The 20,674-nt window shown below is 30.2% G+C and overlaps 1 protein-coding gene across 1 annotated transcript in view; it reads right to left on the reverse strand.

The window, feature by feature from the left end:
* Positions 1–420: 420 nt before the first annotated feature.
* Positions 421–20,674, reverse strand: part of LOC111420161 (cell growth regulator with RING finger domain protein 1-like) — a 78,565-nt gene continuing 58,311 nt past the window's right edge. Inside the window, exons 3-7 of the mRNA XM_071197253.1 lie at positions 8,091–8,262; positions 7,892–8,036; positions 7,718–7,825; positions 1,025–1,233; positions 421–964 (exon numbers count right to left, since the gene is read on the reverse strand). Of these exons, the coding sequence (XP_071053354.1) occupies positions 751–964; positions 1,025–1,233; positions 7,718–7,825; positions 7,892–8,036; positions 8,091–8,262 (848 nt within the window). The 3' untranslated portion in view covers positions 421–750. The remainder of the gene's footprint in view (positions 965–1,024; positions 1,234–7,717; positions 7,826–7,891; positions 8,037–8,090; positions 8,263–20,674) is intronic.

Raw genomic sequence — 20,674 nt, forward strand, 5'->3', positions numbered from 1 at the left:
TGTACCAAAAATCCATAATTTAAATTCATTAAGGAAAAATTAATTATAATCATACCAGGGCAATATAATAAATTGAATAATTATGAGTGAGAAGTTAATGGCTTCATCCAACACGACCTTTTATAAGTAAAAAAAAATGTAGATGCCTATTATTAAATTTAAAACTTGCAACATGGATAATATAAATAAAAGATATTATTGCTGTACAATAACCCCTAAAATTAATTCATCTTTGCTGGGGCGCATTTTGATTTTTATGCCGCTCTTGTATATGAGAACATTGGGGTAAATATATGAAATAACCACTACATTATAATTTTATTAATATCATTTTCAAAAATGTTATAGTGGTTGCAATGTGGAATTAATGGGATCAGACAGGAAATTGATTCGAAGTTATTTTGACATGATAAAAACTAATTTGCATATAAATTACATTTATTTACATAAACGTCATCATCTAGATTATCACAGACATATGTCAGATAAATTACTAATCAATACTCTTAATATTTATTTTAATCTTTAAACCTATTGAAACAAAAAACTAAAATTTTGCTGTTAATAATCTTATAGTACAAATATAATAATTAAACAGGGATAGTGATGATAAAACCCAACTAATATTAAAATAAAATATTATCTTTTTTCATCATTTGAGGAAATTATATTCATTTTAACGTTGGGATTTCGGATAGGACGCAATATTTTTGTTTTGCCTTTGATGTTTTAAAGAAAACAATCAATTTATCATCGTTGAAACCCTAAAAAATCTATGAGTCGTTCATTTAGAGCATCCAGCCAATTATAGTACAGAGATGAATGTCTAACAGGTTGTCCTTTAGTGTTTGGCTCTATTGGCATGTATTCTTCTCCTCTTATACAAAAGTAACTCTTTATTGGCCCTCTACACATCGGACAACGATCTAATTTATCGAAACAACTTGCACATATACAAGTGTGTCTTTAAAAAAAAAATAATCAAATTTTATTAATAAAAATATATAAAATTAAAAAATAATACCTGCATGGTAGTAAAGCTCTCGATAATGGAAAATATTGACACACCACGCAAAGTTGTTCACCTGAAGTATTCCACATGCCCGCTGTATCACCATTTGTAGGACAAACTAACGTTTTTCCCGGACTTCCATGAACAGGTTCAGCAACTGCCAATGGAATTTGATTATTATCTTCGTAACCAGTTGGATTTCCCGTTGCTAAATATAATTGCTAAAAATAACATTAATTAATAGTAGAAAATCTCAATAAAAGTATTTAAATAATCGGCCCACTATAAGAATTGATTAGATAAAATATTCGTTTTAATTGATTCTTAGAGATGGCTGCAAAGAAATAATAATTAGAAATGGCGATTTTATCTTAAGTTGCAATCTAAAGATGAAATTTTTCATTTAATAACTAAGTGTCAATTTATATATTTTTTTCTATTTAATAGTTTAACTAGTTAATTTCAATAGAAATACCAAAGAAACTCCATTAAGACTACTTCTTGATATTATTGCACTATTTAAACAATTTCACACTCAAAATGCATACTCCGAAATTTATAATCAAAGAAATTAAAAGTTATCATCGTAAATTAGATTTTATCAGTAAAAAGATTAATTTGATTTACAACATTCTAACAAGTAGATCACATTTTATTGAATTACAAAAGATGATTTAGTATTTTAAACACTTTGAAACAGAATGACTCAATGGTATGTCGAAAAGAATAAATGAAAAACAAAATAGGGGTACTACTAAGAACTACCAACTGGAGAATCAACACTAAACGGAGAATATACAAAAAAGAAAAAAAAAATAGCAAAAAAGCGATTTTGAGAGTAATCACAAAAAACACTATTTTTATAAGAGAAGAAAAAAAATTCGTGAAGAATGCGAGACAGAAGATGGATGAGTGCACGCAGGAGACTATGGAACGAGCTCGTTTTACGAATGTAAAGGAATAGACTGCCAAGGATTGCCAAAGGTTGAAAACCAGCATCACAAAAATTGCAAGCAGAATGACTATAACAAGCCTCTGTGGCTTCTACAAAAAAGAAGAAGTGTAACTCATTATACTCTAAAACATTTTTTTCAGGGATCAAAATCACAAAGAATCTAACATTATTACCTCGCGATAATTCAGCAGGAACTCATATACTCAGGTTCATTGTTGTTTGGAAATATAAAAATCTCAGTGCAATTAGAAATGTATATACCTTGAAATTGCTCACAGACTATTACAATTAAGAAACTGTCATATTCAACCCATATTCTGAAGCCCTGAACACAGACGATGGAAGCACATTCGTAGCATATTTTCTTCCAAATGTTGTACATGTATTTCTCAGACAATAGATCAAGATAGTATAGAGACCATGAATAGATTTCTAACAAAAAACTTTATGCTGTAATTAGAGAGAAAAAAATATCTTAGAATCATATTATTCTTCTGCTATAGCTCGTGATTGAGATAGTGTGTTTTTTAATATCAGAAACGTTTCTAATAAAGTATTGATATTAGAAAATATTCATGTTGAGAAAGAAGATCACAGCTGTAATTGCCGTCTCTAAACTTGGATGAAGGATGTGTGTTTTAGGTGAGGTTAGCCGTCCGTCTGGTGGCTATATTATAAACAATTTTCATAACATAGACATACATTGCCTATTCCTTGATTTGAAGAAGGCCTTTAGCAGCATGAACAGGAATAAACATTGATTCCCTGGCAAATTTGTGAGAATGAAAAATGGAAGCAGGCACGAAACAGATGGGACTTATGATAAATCAAGATAACAGGAAAATTGAAGCTAGTTTTATTATATCTTGGAATATTGCCCGTGAAAAATGCCCGTATGTTGAAGGAGAACTTATTAAAAAAACGAATGAAAAATTGCAGAAACTGATTACTCAAATTTCAACATCACGCCATACTACCGAGCGTCGTATTTCTGTAATAAATAAAACTATTGAAAATAATTTGAAATATACAAGGTGAGTTTTTTTCCATGTTTAGTATGGAGATCTCGAAAACTAGCGGAGATAGAGAGACGATTAAATAGGGAAAGAATTGCAGTTTCATGAACTCAATTGAATGAGCTTTTTGTTTTTTTTTGGGTGAAATGCATGGCTAACTAGATATCTTGAAAAAACCGTTTTTTTGGTTATATCATCAGATACCTATGGCTCCGCTTTAATTGATTTTAGAAAAATGTGTAAAGAAAAAATTTGTAGGGTATTACATGTTTAACAAAGCAGTCTAACTGATTTTTTTATTTAAGCAATAATTTTTGAGTTGACACAAACTTGTAATTTTTCTAATGGAAACCATAGTTGGCCAAGACTTTATAAAGAAAGCCTTTTCTCAACGATTCTAATGATATACCACTTGATACGGCTATTTTTATTAATAAATAAATTATAGTCATTTATTCTTTTAATTTGCAAACTGTTCAGGTAGTATGCTATGGAAACAATTGATAGATACGTTTGCAAACGTAACTTTCCATGATTTTGTACCGCTAGCTTATTAAGTAGTGGTGCCCCATCGTGTTGAAGCCATTTAAGCAAATGACGTGTCTGCACGAGCAATTTATCCAACATATTATCGAACTCGTTCTGTAGAAAGTGAAGATAACGATCTCTGTTTAAAGTATCATAAAAAATGTACGGACCAAGAATTCTTGAACAAATGACACCGCACCAAACATTAAATCCAAACTTAACTTGAGGTCTCCTCTGTTGAACATGGTGCGGATTTTTCTACATGCATAAATGTTGATTATGTCTATTAAACAGGCCGCATTTTGTAAATTGTGTTTCATCAGTCCACAAAACTTTAATCTAAGGTATGATCAGCTTCACACATGTTAATAAACCACGTACAATATTCTACACGCTTATTGTAGTCATCTGGGGGTAGTGTTTGTGAAACTGCCATTTTATATGCATGAAATCTATGCTTTTTTAGTTCTCTTACGACAGTACGTTGTGACGTGCCTGCTTTAGATGCAACTTGTGTTGAAACCGATGCATCTTGCTGGATTCGTGCTAATACATTTACTTCTGTCTTGTGTCTTTAGTTGGTTTACATTAAGAACCATACTCGCCCAAATTATCAGCCTCTTCAAAGTAGGTAGAGAAGGCTGGCGACGATCAAAATACTTTTCTGCAGCTTGTATAGCATTTTTATAGCATAAAATGTAACACTCAATGATATCACGCTTTTATTGATTAGAAAATTCATATTGATTATAATTTACAAAACCTCAATCAACGTTAATTAGAAACTAAACGAAACATACGTTTGCCTTAAGCTGTCATAACCAAACGTATCTATCAATAATTGTTTCCATAGCATACTGCCTAAACAGTTTTCCAATTAAAAGAATAAATGGCTATAATTTATTTATTAATAAAAATATCCATATCAAGTGGTAGAATCGTTGAGAAAAGGCCTTCTTTATAAAGTCTTGGCCAATTATGGTTTCCATTGGAAAAATTACAAGTTCAACTCAAAAATTATTGCTTAAATAAAAAAAATCAGTTAGCTATCATTATTATCATATAGACAGAATATATAGATATTTTAGAATGCTAAAAATAAACTTTTTTTTAGTGTCGTCAAAGAAATTAAATTTACAGTTTCCTGTAAATTACGGTACTATAACTAAAAATTATTCTACTAAAAATTTATATAAAATTTACTTTATTTTCTAATATGTAATATTCTAATATGTTAAACTTTTATTAATTTTCGTAATTCATCTTAAAAAACAGGATTTTCAATTTGACACTTCAGAAAATTTTTGAATACAAACAAATGTAGCTATGTTTATTTGAATTAAAAAAAATAAAGTCCCTAGATTTACAAAGTACCGCGGTTTGACGCCATTTTGGCTCGAAAGTCAAGCGGGAAATTTAAAACTATATCGTTCTATTGATAACATTACGCCAAATTCCCGTTCATTTTTTCTCGTGGTACTATGAAGAGTCGAAAGTACTTCGTAGTGCCATTTTTGCAACTCCAAAGGCATCAAGACGGCAATATTTTTGTAAATAAATGGTGAGATGCAGTGACAAGCTGTCAAACCGCCATTTTAGCTTGAAAACAGGCTTCAGGAACCGCGGTACTTTGTAAATCTAGGGACTTTAAAAATATATAAATATGAGCGCCATCTATCAATAATTTATTAAGTCATTTAATAACAATAATAATAATATTAATAAAATGTGAAATAATGCAATGTATTTCAACTTTTGTGTAAAACAAATATAAATTAAATAGTTCAACAAATGTATTTGTTTCAAATATCAGAAATATATTTTTTAAATTTTTTAGTTGTAATTTGCAGGAAACTGTAAATTTAATTTCTTTGACGACACTAAAAAAAAGTTTATTTTTAGCTTTATTCTAAAACAATAAGAAATAGACCGATCAAACCCTATATTTTTGTAATCAGAAAAAAATAACGAATTTAATAAGCGAATAATCAGTGCTTGTTTCCATTTAAAAAAACGAAAATTGTTATATCTCAAAATCTAAAACCGAAATTTTTTGTTGACTACATCATGATATTCTCTGTAAAAAAGTGTCCATATAATGTCTTAGTTATAATACTCCACCTATAATAATAACAAAGATAATTGCATTTGTTGGTTTTACGATATTTTCAATTTTGGCCTCTAGGGGAAAAACCAAAGACGATAACGCTTTGAGGTTTACGGCATTAGCAGTTTCTCGAAAAACCGGGTGGTTCAAATTCGATGTCTATACAGCATCCCTGTACCATCCCTGTACAGGGTGGTTCAAATTCGATGTCTGGATAGGCTAACTCGGAAACTATAAGAGTTAGAAAAAAAGTAGCTTACATGTCATGATCTCGTTTTTCGAGAAACTGCTAATGCCGAAAACCTCATAGCGCTATCGTCTTTTGTTTTTCCCCTAGAGGCCAAAATTGAAAATATCGTAAAACCAATAAGTGCAATTATCTTGGTTATTATTATAGGTGGAGTATTATAATTACGACATTATATGGACACTTTTTTACAGAGAATTTCATGACATAGTCAAAAAAAATTTTTCGGTTTTAGAATTTGAGATATCATGAGAATTTTCGTTTTTTTAAATGGAAACAACCACTGATTATTCGCTTATTAAATTAGTTATTTTTTTCGGATAACAAAAATATAGGGTTCGACAGGTCTATTTCTTATTGTTTTAGAATAAAGCTAAAAATAAACTTTTTTTATAGAATTTCCATCTAGTGTCGTCGAGGAAATTAAATTTACAGTTTCCTGTAAGTTACGGGGCGGTAGGTAAAATCTAAAAAGTTAACAATTAAATACGAAGATAACTTCTGGTATTTAAAAACAAATAATTTTTTAATATGTAACATTCTAACATGTCAAACTTTTCAAAATTTTCGTAATTGATCTTAAAAACAGGATTTTTAAAGTGACACTTCAGAAAATTTTTGAATACAAACAAATGTTGCTGTTTATTTGAATTAAAAAAAAAAACATGAGCGCCATCTATCGATAATTTATTAGGTCATTAAAAATAATATTAAATCGTAATAAAGAATGTGAAATAACGTCAATCTATTCCAACTTTTGTGTAAAACATATATAAATTAAACAGTTCAACAAATATATTTGTTTCAAATATCAGAAATATGTTTTTTTAATTTTTAGTTATAGAACCGTAATTTACAAGAAACTGTAAATTTAATTTCTTCGACGACACTAAAAGAAAAGTTTATTCTTAGTTTTATTCTAAAACAATAAGAAATAGACCTGTCAAACCCTATATTTTTGTAATCAGAAAAAAATAACGAATTTATTAAGCGAATAATCAGTGGTTGTTTCCATTTAAAAAAACGAAAATTGTGATAATATCTCAAAATCTAAAACCGACAAAATTTTTTTGACTACGTCATCAAATTCTCTGTAAAAAAGTGTCCATATAATGTCTTAGTTATAATACTCCACCTATAATAATAACCAAGATAATTACATTTGCGGGTTTCACGATATTTTCAATTTTGGCCTCTAGCGGAAAAACAAATATGATAGCGCTATGAGGTTTTCGGCATTAGCAGTTTCTCGAAAAACGAGATCATGATATGTAAGCTACTTTTTTTCTAACTCTTATAGTTTCCGAGTTAGCCTATCCAGACATCGAATTTGAACCACCCTGTACATACACTAACAATAGTTTGGCGAGCAACCTGAACCTAATAGTATTGAAGTTTTTCAGCTTAGAAATGTGAAGCAACAGCCTAGAAGCGATATCGTCTTTTCTATTAAATTTTAATCTGATAACTTTGCAAAATTATTTTAAATAAGGTCAAATTTTAAGGAAAATAAATGCCATAAGCACTAATTTCTGTTGAATTGACCTACTGAAATTTTGGCATATCTGTCCTTATTAACTTTTATATTGCTTTTTGTACATTTTGTGTTTGAAATTCATCGAGAATTCGATTTTATTTTGTAGTTTTATGACTTTATAGTGAAAGTGTTTTCCATAAATATGATTTCCTGTAACTGAACGCAATTAAATGAGGTTACTTTAGTTTACCAGCAATATATGAAAATGAATAAAAGCAATTCAATAAAGAATATTTCACCTAATTCCCTTTTAAATTTCACATAATGAACCGACTGTTGAATACCTATATTAATAAACATATATTAAATTATTACCTTCAAACAAGATAATTGTCCATTAGCTTGTTTTAAATACTGCGCTAAAATACTTGTAGGCAACGTACAAACAGAATCCTTAATATGAACGACGTTAATTAAAGCAACCTAAAATAGATTGTTCACAGAATTATTATCTTCATTTTAAAATAATTAGAGCCAAAAAATTCATACAGTTTCATCGGGATGAATATCATTTTCTTTATCATTGCGAACCAAAAATATTACTAAAGGATAATACAACCTTGGAGGTGGGCCCAAATCCATCTGTTGGGCTGGTAAACTTAAGGATATCATTTCATCTGCATGAGGATTTTTTCTAAAAATATAAATAATTAAATATTTCCTTATAAAATATTAACATTACACGAACTTAATTTCAACCCCAAATTGTTTATAACTTCCTTTTAAAAAATCTCCCGTACAAAAAGCTTCACGAAGTATCGACCAGGATTTCCAAAGGCAAACATGAAGTTCTTGAATGCTCACACCCCAGTAAGCATATATACAATATTTTACTTGACTTGAAACGCTGCATTTCATATCTTAAACAAAAAGAAAATAAATATTAAAATAAATACAATTTTATTATCACAAACGGAAAATTATTTAATCGTTAAACAGTAATTATTTAAAGTAAGTGTGAAGTCATTAAACAATTATCAAATTTATCTTGTGGTCAACACCAAAATCTGAATTTTTCAACGAAATGAAAAATAAAAAAAAAACTAGATAAAATATTATTTATATAACAAGTTACGAAACGATTTACAAGAATTGAGTTAAAACCGTGCAAAACTCTTAGAAAACCACTCGGTTGACCAATTAACCCAAATATAAGAAACGATTGGTAAAAACTACTTATTGCTCAATTGAATCGAACCGTACATTTAAGGTATTTAAAAGCCGACATTTAAAGAATGCATATTTATTTATGTATATTTTTTTTATCATCAGTCGTTGTCGCCTTACATTATTTACGTTTCTTAATCACTCTCGCCGTTCGGTATTTTAAAGTTAAAGTATAGTGCAATACGATCGTTTTGCAATAGAGGTGCCTTTTTCACGACAACGCTTTTGAATGGCGCGGTTTTATCGAGTCCTCCTCCTTTCGTTATTGCATAAGCGACAGTTGGTGTGTTTAACAACTGAGACGAGGTTTAAAAATGAAAAGAAAAGTTATTTAAAAAAATTATTGTTGCTTAATTTTTTCGGTGGATTTCTCATTATTTTTTTTTTTTTGAGATTTCATTAGGACTGGTTTTTTTGTTAAGAAATAGCACTTTCGACATGTTGATATATTCTTTTCAAAAGATGATAATTTTACGCATTAAACAGTGAGTTGTCACCACTGGTTGCAACAAAGATATCTTGCAATATGTTTAAATAAAAATATAATTACATTGTCCGAACATTATTTTCCCACAGAGTTCTATAACAAAGTGGAGATTAAACAAAGTATTAACGCATAAATAAAGAACCAGATGCCTAGTATTGATAACCTCCTCCCAGAGTTGTACAAGCTAGGGGGCGAACACATAATTAGTGAACTGCATTCATTATTTTCCAAACTATAGAGAGAAGAAAAAACATCCCACCGACTGTGATATGGATGCGAGACATGGATTATAACAGAATTCGCAAAAAAATAAGCTGGAAGTATTTGAAAGAAAAATACTCAGGAAAATTTTTGATCCAATAAAGATACAACGTAGAACTTATCGATCTGTTCAAGGAAGCCCCTATCTCAGAATTCGTCAGGTTGAAAAGACTGCAATGGGTTGGTCATGTAGCACGAATTAGTCAGAGACCAAGAGAGAGGCCACAAAAACGACACACAACGACTCATCAACGTGTTGGAGCCTCAGTATTGGAGGCAAAAGATAAAGAAGACCAACGCTGAATTTGGGCTGTAACGTCATTGGAGAGAAAAAAATGTTTTGACTACTCACATTGACACATAAGAAGTGAAGGGACCGATACATTTTGATAATAAATTGATAAATCTGGGTACTCAAAGTTATCAAGAAATGGAATAAAATTGAATAATTTTATCTCATTGGTAAATTTGAGTCAAACATCTTATGTAAAACTCTTTAATTTTGCTTACTTCTACATATTCCCACATTAAAATCATTGCAAAATGGTTAACATTCAATTTTATTTAACACTAAAAAATATCAAAGTAAAATCAAAGATATCAAAGACGCTGTTTAAGTGAAAGCATTGATACTGAGAATGGGTAGGATATAGAACATGGCACCAAGAGAATACACCTACATCAAACCATGCGAAATTACATCATTAACTGTACCATATTTAGTATTGATCATTCATAAAACTAGAAATATATACCTTAGCAAATAGCTGGGAAATATTTCTAATTATGAATCTGATTACAGTTTTGAAGATCTCAAAAACTACTACAACGTGTCAGCTTCATTTAAATGATTAGATTAGTACATATGTGATCAATACTCATTTATGGACATCAATGCTTTACATTTACAATGTTCTTTTAATATACAGGATGTCTCACGTAACTGGTTCGTTAGAACTTTTTTAGGTTCCACTATTCGTAGAGGTTTGAAATTTTGATAGCATGAGTTGTTCATTCTAAACTTTCAATTTAAAATACCACCACTTCCGGTCTACCGGAAGTAGACCACAACTTCGTTATTTTAAATGAAATGCTATAGTTTTTATTACACCTTTCAATTATACATAAAAAAATATGTTGACTTTGATAAAAGTTGTTGGTACCTAGCGTTTTTTGTTATCGAGTTATTTTGATTTTAAGTGTTTTTTGACAAATTTCACCATGCTCTTTAAAAGCCCATATCTCAGTTAACGTTCATTAAAAAAAATAAAAAAATTATTAAAAATTATTAAAAAATAACGTTCTCCCGCATTTCGTGCTTAATTTCCCAATATCAGGGAAACTACACAAATAGGTATAGGAATGTTTATAGATAATTTGTAGAGAATTAAATTCCCTTTCTGATAGGGTAAAGAAATATGGGGTGTTCCATTTAAAATTTTCGACTTTCTCGCAATTGAATATTGAGAAACGGTAATTCAATTTTTGACCATCCTGTATAAGATTCTCTAATACAACAAATGACAATCTATTTGGCAGCATCTGTAGAGTAGTCGTGCCAATGCAGAGCTTTTTTGAATGATCGTTAGCTGAGATATGGGCTTTTAAAGACCATGGTGAAATTTGTCAAAAAACACTTAAAATCAAAATAACTCGATAACAAAAAACGCTAGGTACCAACAACATTTATCAAAGTCAACATATTTTTTTACGTATTATTGAAAGGTGTAATAAAAACTATAGCATTCCATTTAAAATAACGAAGCTGTGGACTACTTCCGGTAGACCGGAAGGGGTGGCCATCTTGAAAATATTTTAGATCGAAAGTTTAGAATGAACAACCCATGCTACCAAAATTTCAAACCACTACGAATAGTGGAACCTTAAAAAGTTCTAACGAACCAGTTACGTGAGACACCTGTAGAAAGTGAATAGCGTTCATTATAGAAACCACAAGATTTTTCGAAAAGGCATAATCAAAGCAAAAGTTGAAAGTACTTTAAAATTAGACAGTTGCATACGTTAGGCATGCCCATAAAACGTTGAAACAGCGTTTTCGAACATTGGTCTTCATTAATGATGGAACGGATTGTGATTTTCCGAAAAGCCGGATACCGGATATTCGACATCCCTTTCGGCCGGATATCCGGCCATTATGGTTATACTTTCTGAATTTTCTCTTAACTCTAAAAAGAGGATACTTTAATTAATAGTTGGCGATATTTCCACAAAGATTCTTCAAGAAATAAATTTTATAGCGAATTTTGAAAATTATTGATGAAAATTGCAACATCAAAAATTTTATCAAAACTTTAAATATTGTTTCCTCAAAAACTAAAAGTTATCTTTCAAAACGTGTTGGTTCATTGGAAAGAGGACACTCTTATTAACACTATGGGAAATTTTCATACTCATATTCCACGAAATGGATTTTATACGAATTTTTAAAACTTAGTCGGCGGAAATTGCAAAATTCGAAAAAATTGTCGACTATTTCAAAAATTTTTTTCTCTAGAACTAAAAGCGACTTGTCAAAACGGCTTGTTGCATTAAAAAGAGGATACTTTAATTAACAATTGGTGATATTTCCACAAGGATCCTTCAAGAAATTAGTTTTATAGCGAATTTTGAAAGTTATCGATGCAAATTGCAACGTCGAAAATTTTATCAAAACTTCAAATATTGTTTTCTCAAAAACTAAAAGTTATTTTTCAAAACGTGTTGGTTCATTGAAAAGAGGACACTCGTATTAACACTTTGGGAAATTTTCATACTCATATTCCAAGAACTGGATTTTATACGAATTTTTAAAACTTAATCAGCGAAAATTGCAAAATTTGCAAAAATTGCCGATCATTTCAAAAATTTTTTTCTCAAAAACTAAAAACGATTTTTCAAAACGGCTTGTTGCGTTAAAAAGAGGATACTTTAATTAATAATTGGTAATATTTCCCCAAGGATCCTTCAAGAAATGAATTTTATAGTGAATTTTGCAAGTTATCGATGAAAATTGCAACATCAAAAATTTTATCAAAACTTCAAATATTGTTTTCTCAAAAACTAAAAGTTATCTTTCAAAACGTGTTGGTTCATTGGAAAGAGGACACTTGTATTAACACTTTGGGAAATTTTCATACTCAGATTCCAAGAACTGGATTTTATACGAATTTTTAAAACTTAATCAGCGAAAATTGCAAAATTCGCAAAAATTGTCGATCATTTCAAAAATTTTTTCTCAAAAACTAAAAACGATTTTTCAAAACGGCTTGTTGCATTAAAAAGATGATACTTTAATTAATAATTGGTGATATTTCCCCAAGGATCCTTCAAGAAATGAATTTTATAGTGAATTTTGAATGTTATCGATGAAAAATGTAACCTCGAAAATTTTATCATAACTTTAAATATTGTTTTCTCAAAAACTAAAAGTTATTTTTCAAAACGTGTTGGTTCATTGGAAAGAAGACACTTTTATTAACACTTTGGGAAATTTTCATACTCATATTCCAAGAAATGGATTTTATACGAATTTTTAAAATTTAATCGGCGAAAATTGCAAAATTCGACAAAATTGTCGATTATTTCAAAAATTTATTTCTCAAGAACTAAAAGTGATTCTTCAAAACGGCTTTTTGCATTAAAAAGAGGACACTTTAATTAATAATAAATTGGTGATATTTTCACAAAGATCCTTCAAGAAATTAGATTTATAGCGAATTTTGAAAGTTATCGATGCAAATTGCAACATCGAAAATTTTATCAAAACTTCAAATATTGTTTTCTCAAAAACTAAAAGTTATTTTTCAAAACGTGTTGGTTCATTGGAAAGAGGACACTCGTATTAACACTTTGGGAAATTTTCATACTCATATTCCAAGAAACGGATTTTATACGAATTTTTAAAACTTAATCGGCGAAAATTGCAAAATTCGAAAAAATTGTCGATTATTTCAAAAATGTATTTCTCAAGAACTAAAAGTGATTTTTCAAAACGGCTTGTTGCATTAAAAAGAGGATACTATAATTAATAATTGGTGATATTTCCACAAGGATCCTTCAAGAAATTAGTTTTATAGCGAATTTTGAAAGTTATCGATGCAAATTGCAACATCGAAAATTTTATCAAAACTTCAAATATTGTTTTCTCAAAAACTAAAAGTTATTTTTCAAAACGTGTTGGTTCATTGGAAAGAGGACACTCTTATTAACACTTTGGGAACTGTTCATACTCATATTCCAAGAACTGGATTTTATATGAATTATTAAAATTTAATCGGCGAAAATTGCAAAATTCGAAAAAATTTTCGATCATTTCAAAATTTTTTTTTTTTTTTCAAAAACTAAAAGCGATTTTTCAAAACGGCTTGTTGCATTAAAAAGAGGATACTTTAATTAATAATTAGTGATATTTCCACAAGGATCCTTCAAGTAATGAATTTTCTAACGAATTTTGAAAGTTATCGATGAAAATTGCAACCTCGAAAATGTTATTAAAACTTCAAATATTGTTTTCTCAAAAACTAAAAGTTATTTTTCAAAACGTGTTGGTTCATTGGAAAGAGGACACTCTTATTAACACTTTGGGAAATGTTCATACTCATATTCCAAGAACTGGATTTTATACGAATATTTAAAACTTAATCGGCGAAAATTGCAAAATTCGAAAAAATTGTCGATCATTTCAAAAATTTTTGTCTCAAGAACTGAACGTGATTTTTCAAAACGGTTTTTTGCATTAAAAAGAGGATACTTTAATTAATAATCGAAAGTGATAACACCGACAGTTTTGTTAGTAATGAATGCGATAATGAATTAGAAGCGAAGAGAAAAAAACTAGACGAAACTGCAACAAGACATTTTATATATCGTATTGGAATTGTTACAATGAGGTTGCTAATGACAAGCCTGATACAAATAACGTTGTATTCAACGAAAAACGTCCTATTGGGTTGAACTTGATTATTACCTGCAGTGTCCAACACCTAAACGAGATACTAATTCCTGTGAATGGTGGAGACTAAGTAGTAAGTTTTTAATTTTAACCCTAGCCTATCCGGATTTTAAAAAATGGCCGGATAGTTGCCAAATATCCGTTACACCACTAGTCTTCATGTTTGCAAAGAAGGACCTTCTCGAATTTCCAAATTTCGGAACGTAAACTGTGGCTTTGTTGCATGAACTTTCTAAATGTATTTACATCAAATTTGAAGTTAATATACCTTTTGTAATAGGATTTTTAGTTATTGATACACGAAGGTCAGACATTTTTCCAAAAAATATATCAGTTTCCATATTACAATCTTATATAACACGATAGTTGTATGAATAAACATTCATTTGTACTTTTTGAATGCTTCAAGAAGCCACCATCTTTGCATTCCTTGAATCGTTCTCTTTGTTTTTCCCTAAAACCATCCAGCTTTTCAGCAAATGTAATTTAACGTACATTCAAGTCGTTGGAATAGAATCATAGTTCCTCAATGTATTGAGGGTAGTCGGTCGATTTTTGTTTCCTCAGAAATTATTTACTACCCAAATAAAGTCATTTATGAATTTTGGAATTTGAATCACTAATTTTCTAATTTTAAGACTATCAACTCTTGACTTTAAATACTTAAAAACGTAGAAACATTTTTTTGTACTGAAATTGATACATTTCTCATCTTCTACAGACTGTTTCATTAACCCTACTTAATATACAAAGACATTACACTCCCCTCCTGGAATCAATTTTCTCATCAAAGACTAACTTGTCTTGTTATAAATTTCAGCTATCCCACATTATATGTTAACATCTTTAAAGGTTACTATTTTTCATTCAGTTAACTCTATATTAAATTAACTCCTTGGGATACACTAAAAGTTTGTTTATTTAGGGGCGAAATTGAGGTACTATATTTATTATTAACAAAATTGCTTAAGAACTCTTCGAAATTCGTAAAAAATTGGATCTAACATTTACGCATCTAAACTAACACAAAATAAATCGTACTCAACATACAACAATAAACTATACTAAATTATTAACTCTTTAAAGCATAAATATGTTCATGATAATTATATAATTGTTCCTTTGAATATGTCATAAATTGTATAATTTTAAAATACATAATTATACTTTGTAAAACGTTGAAAAGAATTAAGTAAAGTGCTCTTAGTACTAACAGTAGAATAGCATAAACGATAATAAAAATTAATAATTACTAAAAATCAGCATAATTATTTAACCTGTTAAAATTTCATAATTTATTACCTGTTAAATTAATAAATAAGCCAAAAATTGCCATAACCTTTTAAAATACTTCTCAAGGCTAAATTAATATTCTACAGCGATAAATCAAAGACTTCATTTATTGACTTATAGATTATTTGCATAATTATTGTCTTTTTATATTAATAAACCTTCCGCTGTTACATAACAAGTTATTTTCGATGGGACTACTAAGTTTGAAATGCAATCAACTGTAACTCCACTTGAGCATGAAGACGAAGGTTGCCCAGTTCCAAGGTAAACAGTTTGTTTTTTCAATTGGTAGCAGTTTTAACCTTATCTAAACCGTTGGATCCACTATTAATTTACACTTTATATTACCTGCCATATTCATTAAAGATAAAAGTCAAAGCAAGGAAGAAAAAACGTCTTTTAAAAATTTTCATAATTTTATAAATTAACATTTATTAAGATAAATGTAGTAATTTAATTCGTGGTTGGCGTTATAATAAAACAAAAATTTACAAGAGGTGTTCAACCTTGAAGTAAATTAGCAACACTCGAATTTTTCATATTTAATGTTAATAAATTTTCCTGTTTCTGGTTTGTTCGTTGCGTTGCCGGCGCCGCGCCGTTGGAGTTTTAATTTATTGTGTACGTGTGGTTTAGAATTGAGGAAACCGTATCAAAATGTATGCATTCGCGTAAAAAAATTTGCAATTCTACGACCTGTTTAAAGGTGATACATCTTGGGAATTCTACGAGACGATTCTCACGTGCGACAAATCTAAAAATGGTTAATTATCTACTACGCACACATCACTTATTTACTACTACGACAAACCCAAAGAGTTATTTACAAGAATAGTTAAGTTCTTGAAGAACTATTTAGGAGAATTAAGTGTGTTTCATAGTAATTAAATTGCATTCAAGTATAGAATTGAAAATCCGTCAAAATAGAAAGAGCAAATTTAACTAATATCAATAACACTAGTTTACAAATTTTAATCAATTTTTTCCTCGAAGACTGCGTTTTTTTTATAACGTAGCATGTTGTGCTGATTCTGAAACTGTCTTCAGTTTTTCTCCATCACGTCCAGTTTTTGAGTTTTCCCCAAAAATGTGGAAAATTTAGAATTAAAAAATTAAAAAACATAGTAACGGTTCATGTTCAGTATATTTTTTATTTTGCATAGTGTGCTTCTGTAGCTATATGGACATGAAAGTAGAGATCCAGACGAACATTTTGAGGTATTGATGGCATAAATCGGACTCTCCGTTATTTTGCTACAGCCTAAAACAACTCAACAAAATCAAATTTTTTGGTATTTTTCCCATTTTTTAACACTTAATCGCACCGTAAAGAAAAAGAATTATATATGAACAAAAAAGTTAGCTATTCTATCCTGTAGAACAGTTAATTCTCTAAATTTCGAAGCATTGGACACCATGACCGAATGTATTTTACCGGAGATATCGTTAGTTTACGACAATCGTGCAAAATTTCATTTTTTGAAATACAAAAAATGACAATAACTTTCTGTGAAAAAGTGTTTTTTAATAACTCCACTTCTTTATATATTAGAACCTTGTTCTGCTAAACAGTCTTTTTTGAAATATTGTCATAATATTTAGTTCTTCTTGAGACACCTCAGTGATCTTTCGTTTAAGAAAATAGCAAAGTGATGTAAAAGTTTTGTTGATAATGGCTAGCAGCAGCAAAAGTTTTGAATGCAAGAACAATCCTGATTCGTTCTGATTTATTTGCGGACAATACATTATTGGTATGACGGGACAACCAATTAGAACTGTTATAAAACAGGCGTATTCTCAATATTTTGGGTTTGCTTTGACGAATTTAGACAAGCCCTGGACACCCAGCTTTGTATGTCCGAATTGCGGTATAACTTAAACTAACGAATCTATATCTCATTTACATTTTGGTATTCCAATGTTATGGTCACAGATATCAGTTCATTGCGATTGCTATTTCTGTAACATAAACCGACAGACGGCATAAACAAAAAGAAACAAAGAAAAGTTTGGTTTATCCTAATATAAAATCAGCCAAAAAGCCGATTCCGCACAGCGAAACTTTACCAAGATCAAATCCTCCTGACCGATTAATGCAATTAAGTGAAGATATGTTATCTAGCAGCGACTATGATGCCAAAATAAACCATAAACTGTCACAGAAAGAACTAAGTGACTTAGCTAGAGATCTGAAGTTGTTGAAGATTGATAGTGAGGTATTGGCACCCCGCTTACAGCAATGACATTATTTACACCTTACAACCCGTGTAACTGTTTATCGAAACAGAGGTGAAGCATTTGTACAATTTTTTACGAAAGATCAAGGTATTTGTTATTGTAATAACGTGCAGACTGTTGGATGAATTGAAAATAGATCATAACCCAAGTGAATGGCGTCTTTTTATCGATAGCTTTAAAAACAGTGTTAAAGCAGCTTTACTTCATAATGGAAACACGTTACCAACTATTCCACTTGCTCATGGCGTCAATGTTAAAGAAACATATGTGCGCATATCAGAGGTTTTGACTCTAATTCAGTATAACGCATTTGCATGGAAAGTTTGTGCAGATTTAAAGGTAATTGCCGCAATAAAGAAATTTACTAACTTCTCCTTTTTAAGTATTAACTTACATTTCTATGATTTTCAGGTAATTGTTGTGGTTACTGGCTTACAAGGCAGTCTCTCACCCAGCCCTTTCCACAACTATCGTACGCTGAACAAAAGAATATATAAAAGAATATTTGTTGGCCCTCAAATATGAAAATTAATAAATGACAACGAATTCATGTTAACATTAACAACAAAAGAAGCAACGGATTAGGTGGATTAGCTTCAAACAAACCGTCCATGGATTTTTAGGAAACCATAAGGATGAGAATTATCGCGAAATAATTTCCAACTTATTGCACAATTACGAAGCCATAAATGCAGATATGTCGCTCAAAATCCATTTTCTCCATTCGCACTTAGATTTTCTTACAAGCAATCTTGGAGCGGAAAGTGACGAACAAGGCGAGCGATTCTATCAAGACTTAATGACATTGGAAAGACGTTATCAAGGTTACTGGGACGCAGGGATGATGGGAAATTATCTCTGGAGTGTTATCAGAGAAATGGACCTAAAGATATACAAAAAATTGTCGAAAAGTAATCATATCCCGCACTATACTAACAATAAGTAAAGTATAATTTGTAATATAAACCTAGACAATATAAATAAAAAGACAAATAAAAGTTTGGTATCGTTTGTAAGATCAGCCAAAAACCCGAGTGCGCATAGTGAAACTATGGAAAAAACTAGTGAAAAAACCAAATCCTTCTGACCAATTAATACAATCCAGTAAAAGAGTAAAAAAAAAGTTATAAGAGTAAAAGTGACAGTGGAGAAATGTCATCTAGCAACGGCAGCCAATAAATTTTAATTATTTGATATGCTTAATGTTCAGCATTTAGAACAGGTAAAATAATATTGATTTCAGTGAAATTAATGTTTATACTTAGTGCCTGGAACCGTTAAAATACTTCTTTATTAAAAAAAAAGTTCGTAATAATGTTTCAACAATACAGTGAAAATGGCAAAAAATGAAATTTTGCACGATTGTCGTAAATTAACAATATCTCCGGTAAAATACGTTCGACAATGGTGTCCAATGCTTCGAAATTTAGACAATTAAATGTTCTACAGGGTAGAATAGCAAACTTTTTTGTTCACATATAATTCTTTTTCGTTATGGTGCGATTAATTAATAAAAAAATGGGAAAAATGCCAAAAAATTTGATTTTGTTGAGTTGTTTTAGGCTGTAGCAAAATAACGGAGAGTCCAATTTATGTCATCAATACCTCAAAATGTTCGTCTGGATCTCTACTTTCATGTCCATATAGCTACAGAAGCACACTACACAAAATAAAAAATATACTGAACATGAACCGTTACTATGTTTTTTAATTTACGATTTTCCACATTTTTGGGTATATCTCAAAAACTGGACGTGATGGAGAAAAACTGAAGACAGTTTCAGAATCAGCACAACATTCTGCGTTATTTTTTGTAAACTTGTAAACTAGTGTAATTTTAGTTTAACTCATCGTCAAACTTATCATCATGATGATACGGCTAAAAATTTTTATTGACATAGTATGCACGGTTTAAAAAAGTATAGTCTTGTATATGTATATTTTGATTGTAGATAAATAAAAAAATTTGGTAAAGAATTTTCTGTATAACAATTTGATCTTCTTCTTCTGGTATCTATTCGTTTCGAATATTGGCGATCATACTAGATATAATAACTTTATTGATCTCTGAATAATATAATAGTTCTGAATAATTCCCTAGTAGCTTTTGAAACACATGTCCTTAACTTTTTAAGCCAAGATTTCTTTTTCCTAGATTTCTTCTACCATACACTTTCCTTAACAGGACGGATCTCAAAAGGCGGTATTAGTATCTGTTTCTCATAATATGTCGAAGATCCAAATCCTTCTAAATTCGCTCCATCACTATCCTGTCAGTTACATCTAAATAGTTCGACTTTGATATTGATGCCTCCCTATTTCATTAGCAGCGGTATGAACTCAGAGATGACCCATTCATTTGGAATGTTTCCAGCATTATAGATGTTATTAGATAAGTCCGTCAAGAATTTAATGGATCTGTCGTCAAGAAGCTTGAAGAATACTGAGTACAATCCGTCTAGTCCCGCTACTTTTTATTCTCTTAATACATGCATGGTGATTTTGGCTTCATCTGTTATGATGCTAGCTCCAGAATCAGTCTAAACGGATGATGAAACTCCTCTTAAGTCCAAAAAAAATTGTTCCTCTTCCCTATCCACATATTTCATGGCATTTTTGTATCTAAATCATTTCGTTTGGCTTCATAAACTTTTCTTTGTAAGTCGTTCTTTATCCTTTTGTATGTTGGTGCATTAATCCTTTGCTTCCTTCGTTTTTCCATGAGCAACAAGAATTCCTTTGTCATCCACTATTTGTCTTTCCTTTCATCATTCTTGATATACATTGCTTCTTTGGTAAGTGTTCTTCTTTGTCAGAGACTTCTTCCTCAATCTGTATGCAGTTATCATGGATGTCTTTCTCCACTTGGTACTTT

Source organism: Onthophagus taurus, chromosome 7 (assembly GCF_036711975.1).
Source record: "Onthophagus taurus isolate NC chromosome 7, IU_Otau_3.0, whole genome shotgun sequence".
NCBI lineage: Eukaryota > Metazoa > Arthropoda > Insecta > Coleoptera > Scarabaeidae > Onthophagus > Onthophagus taurus.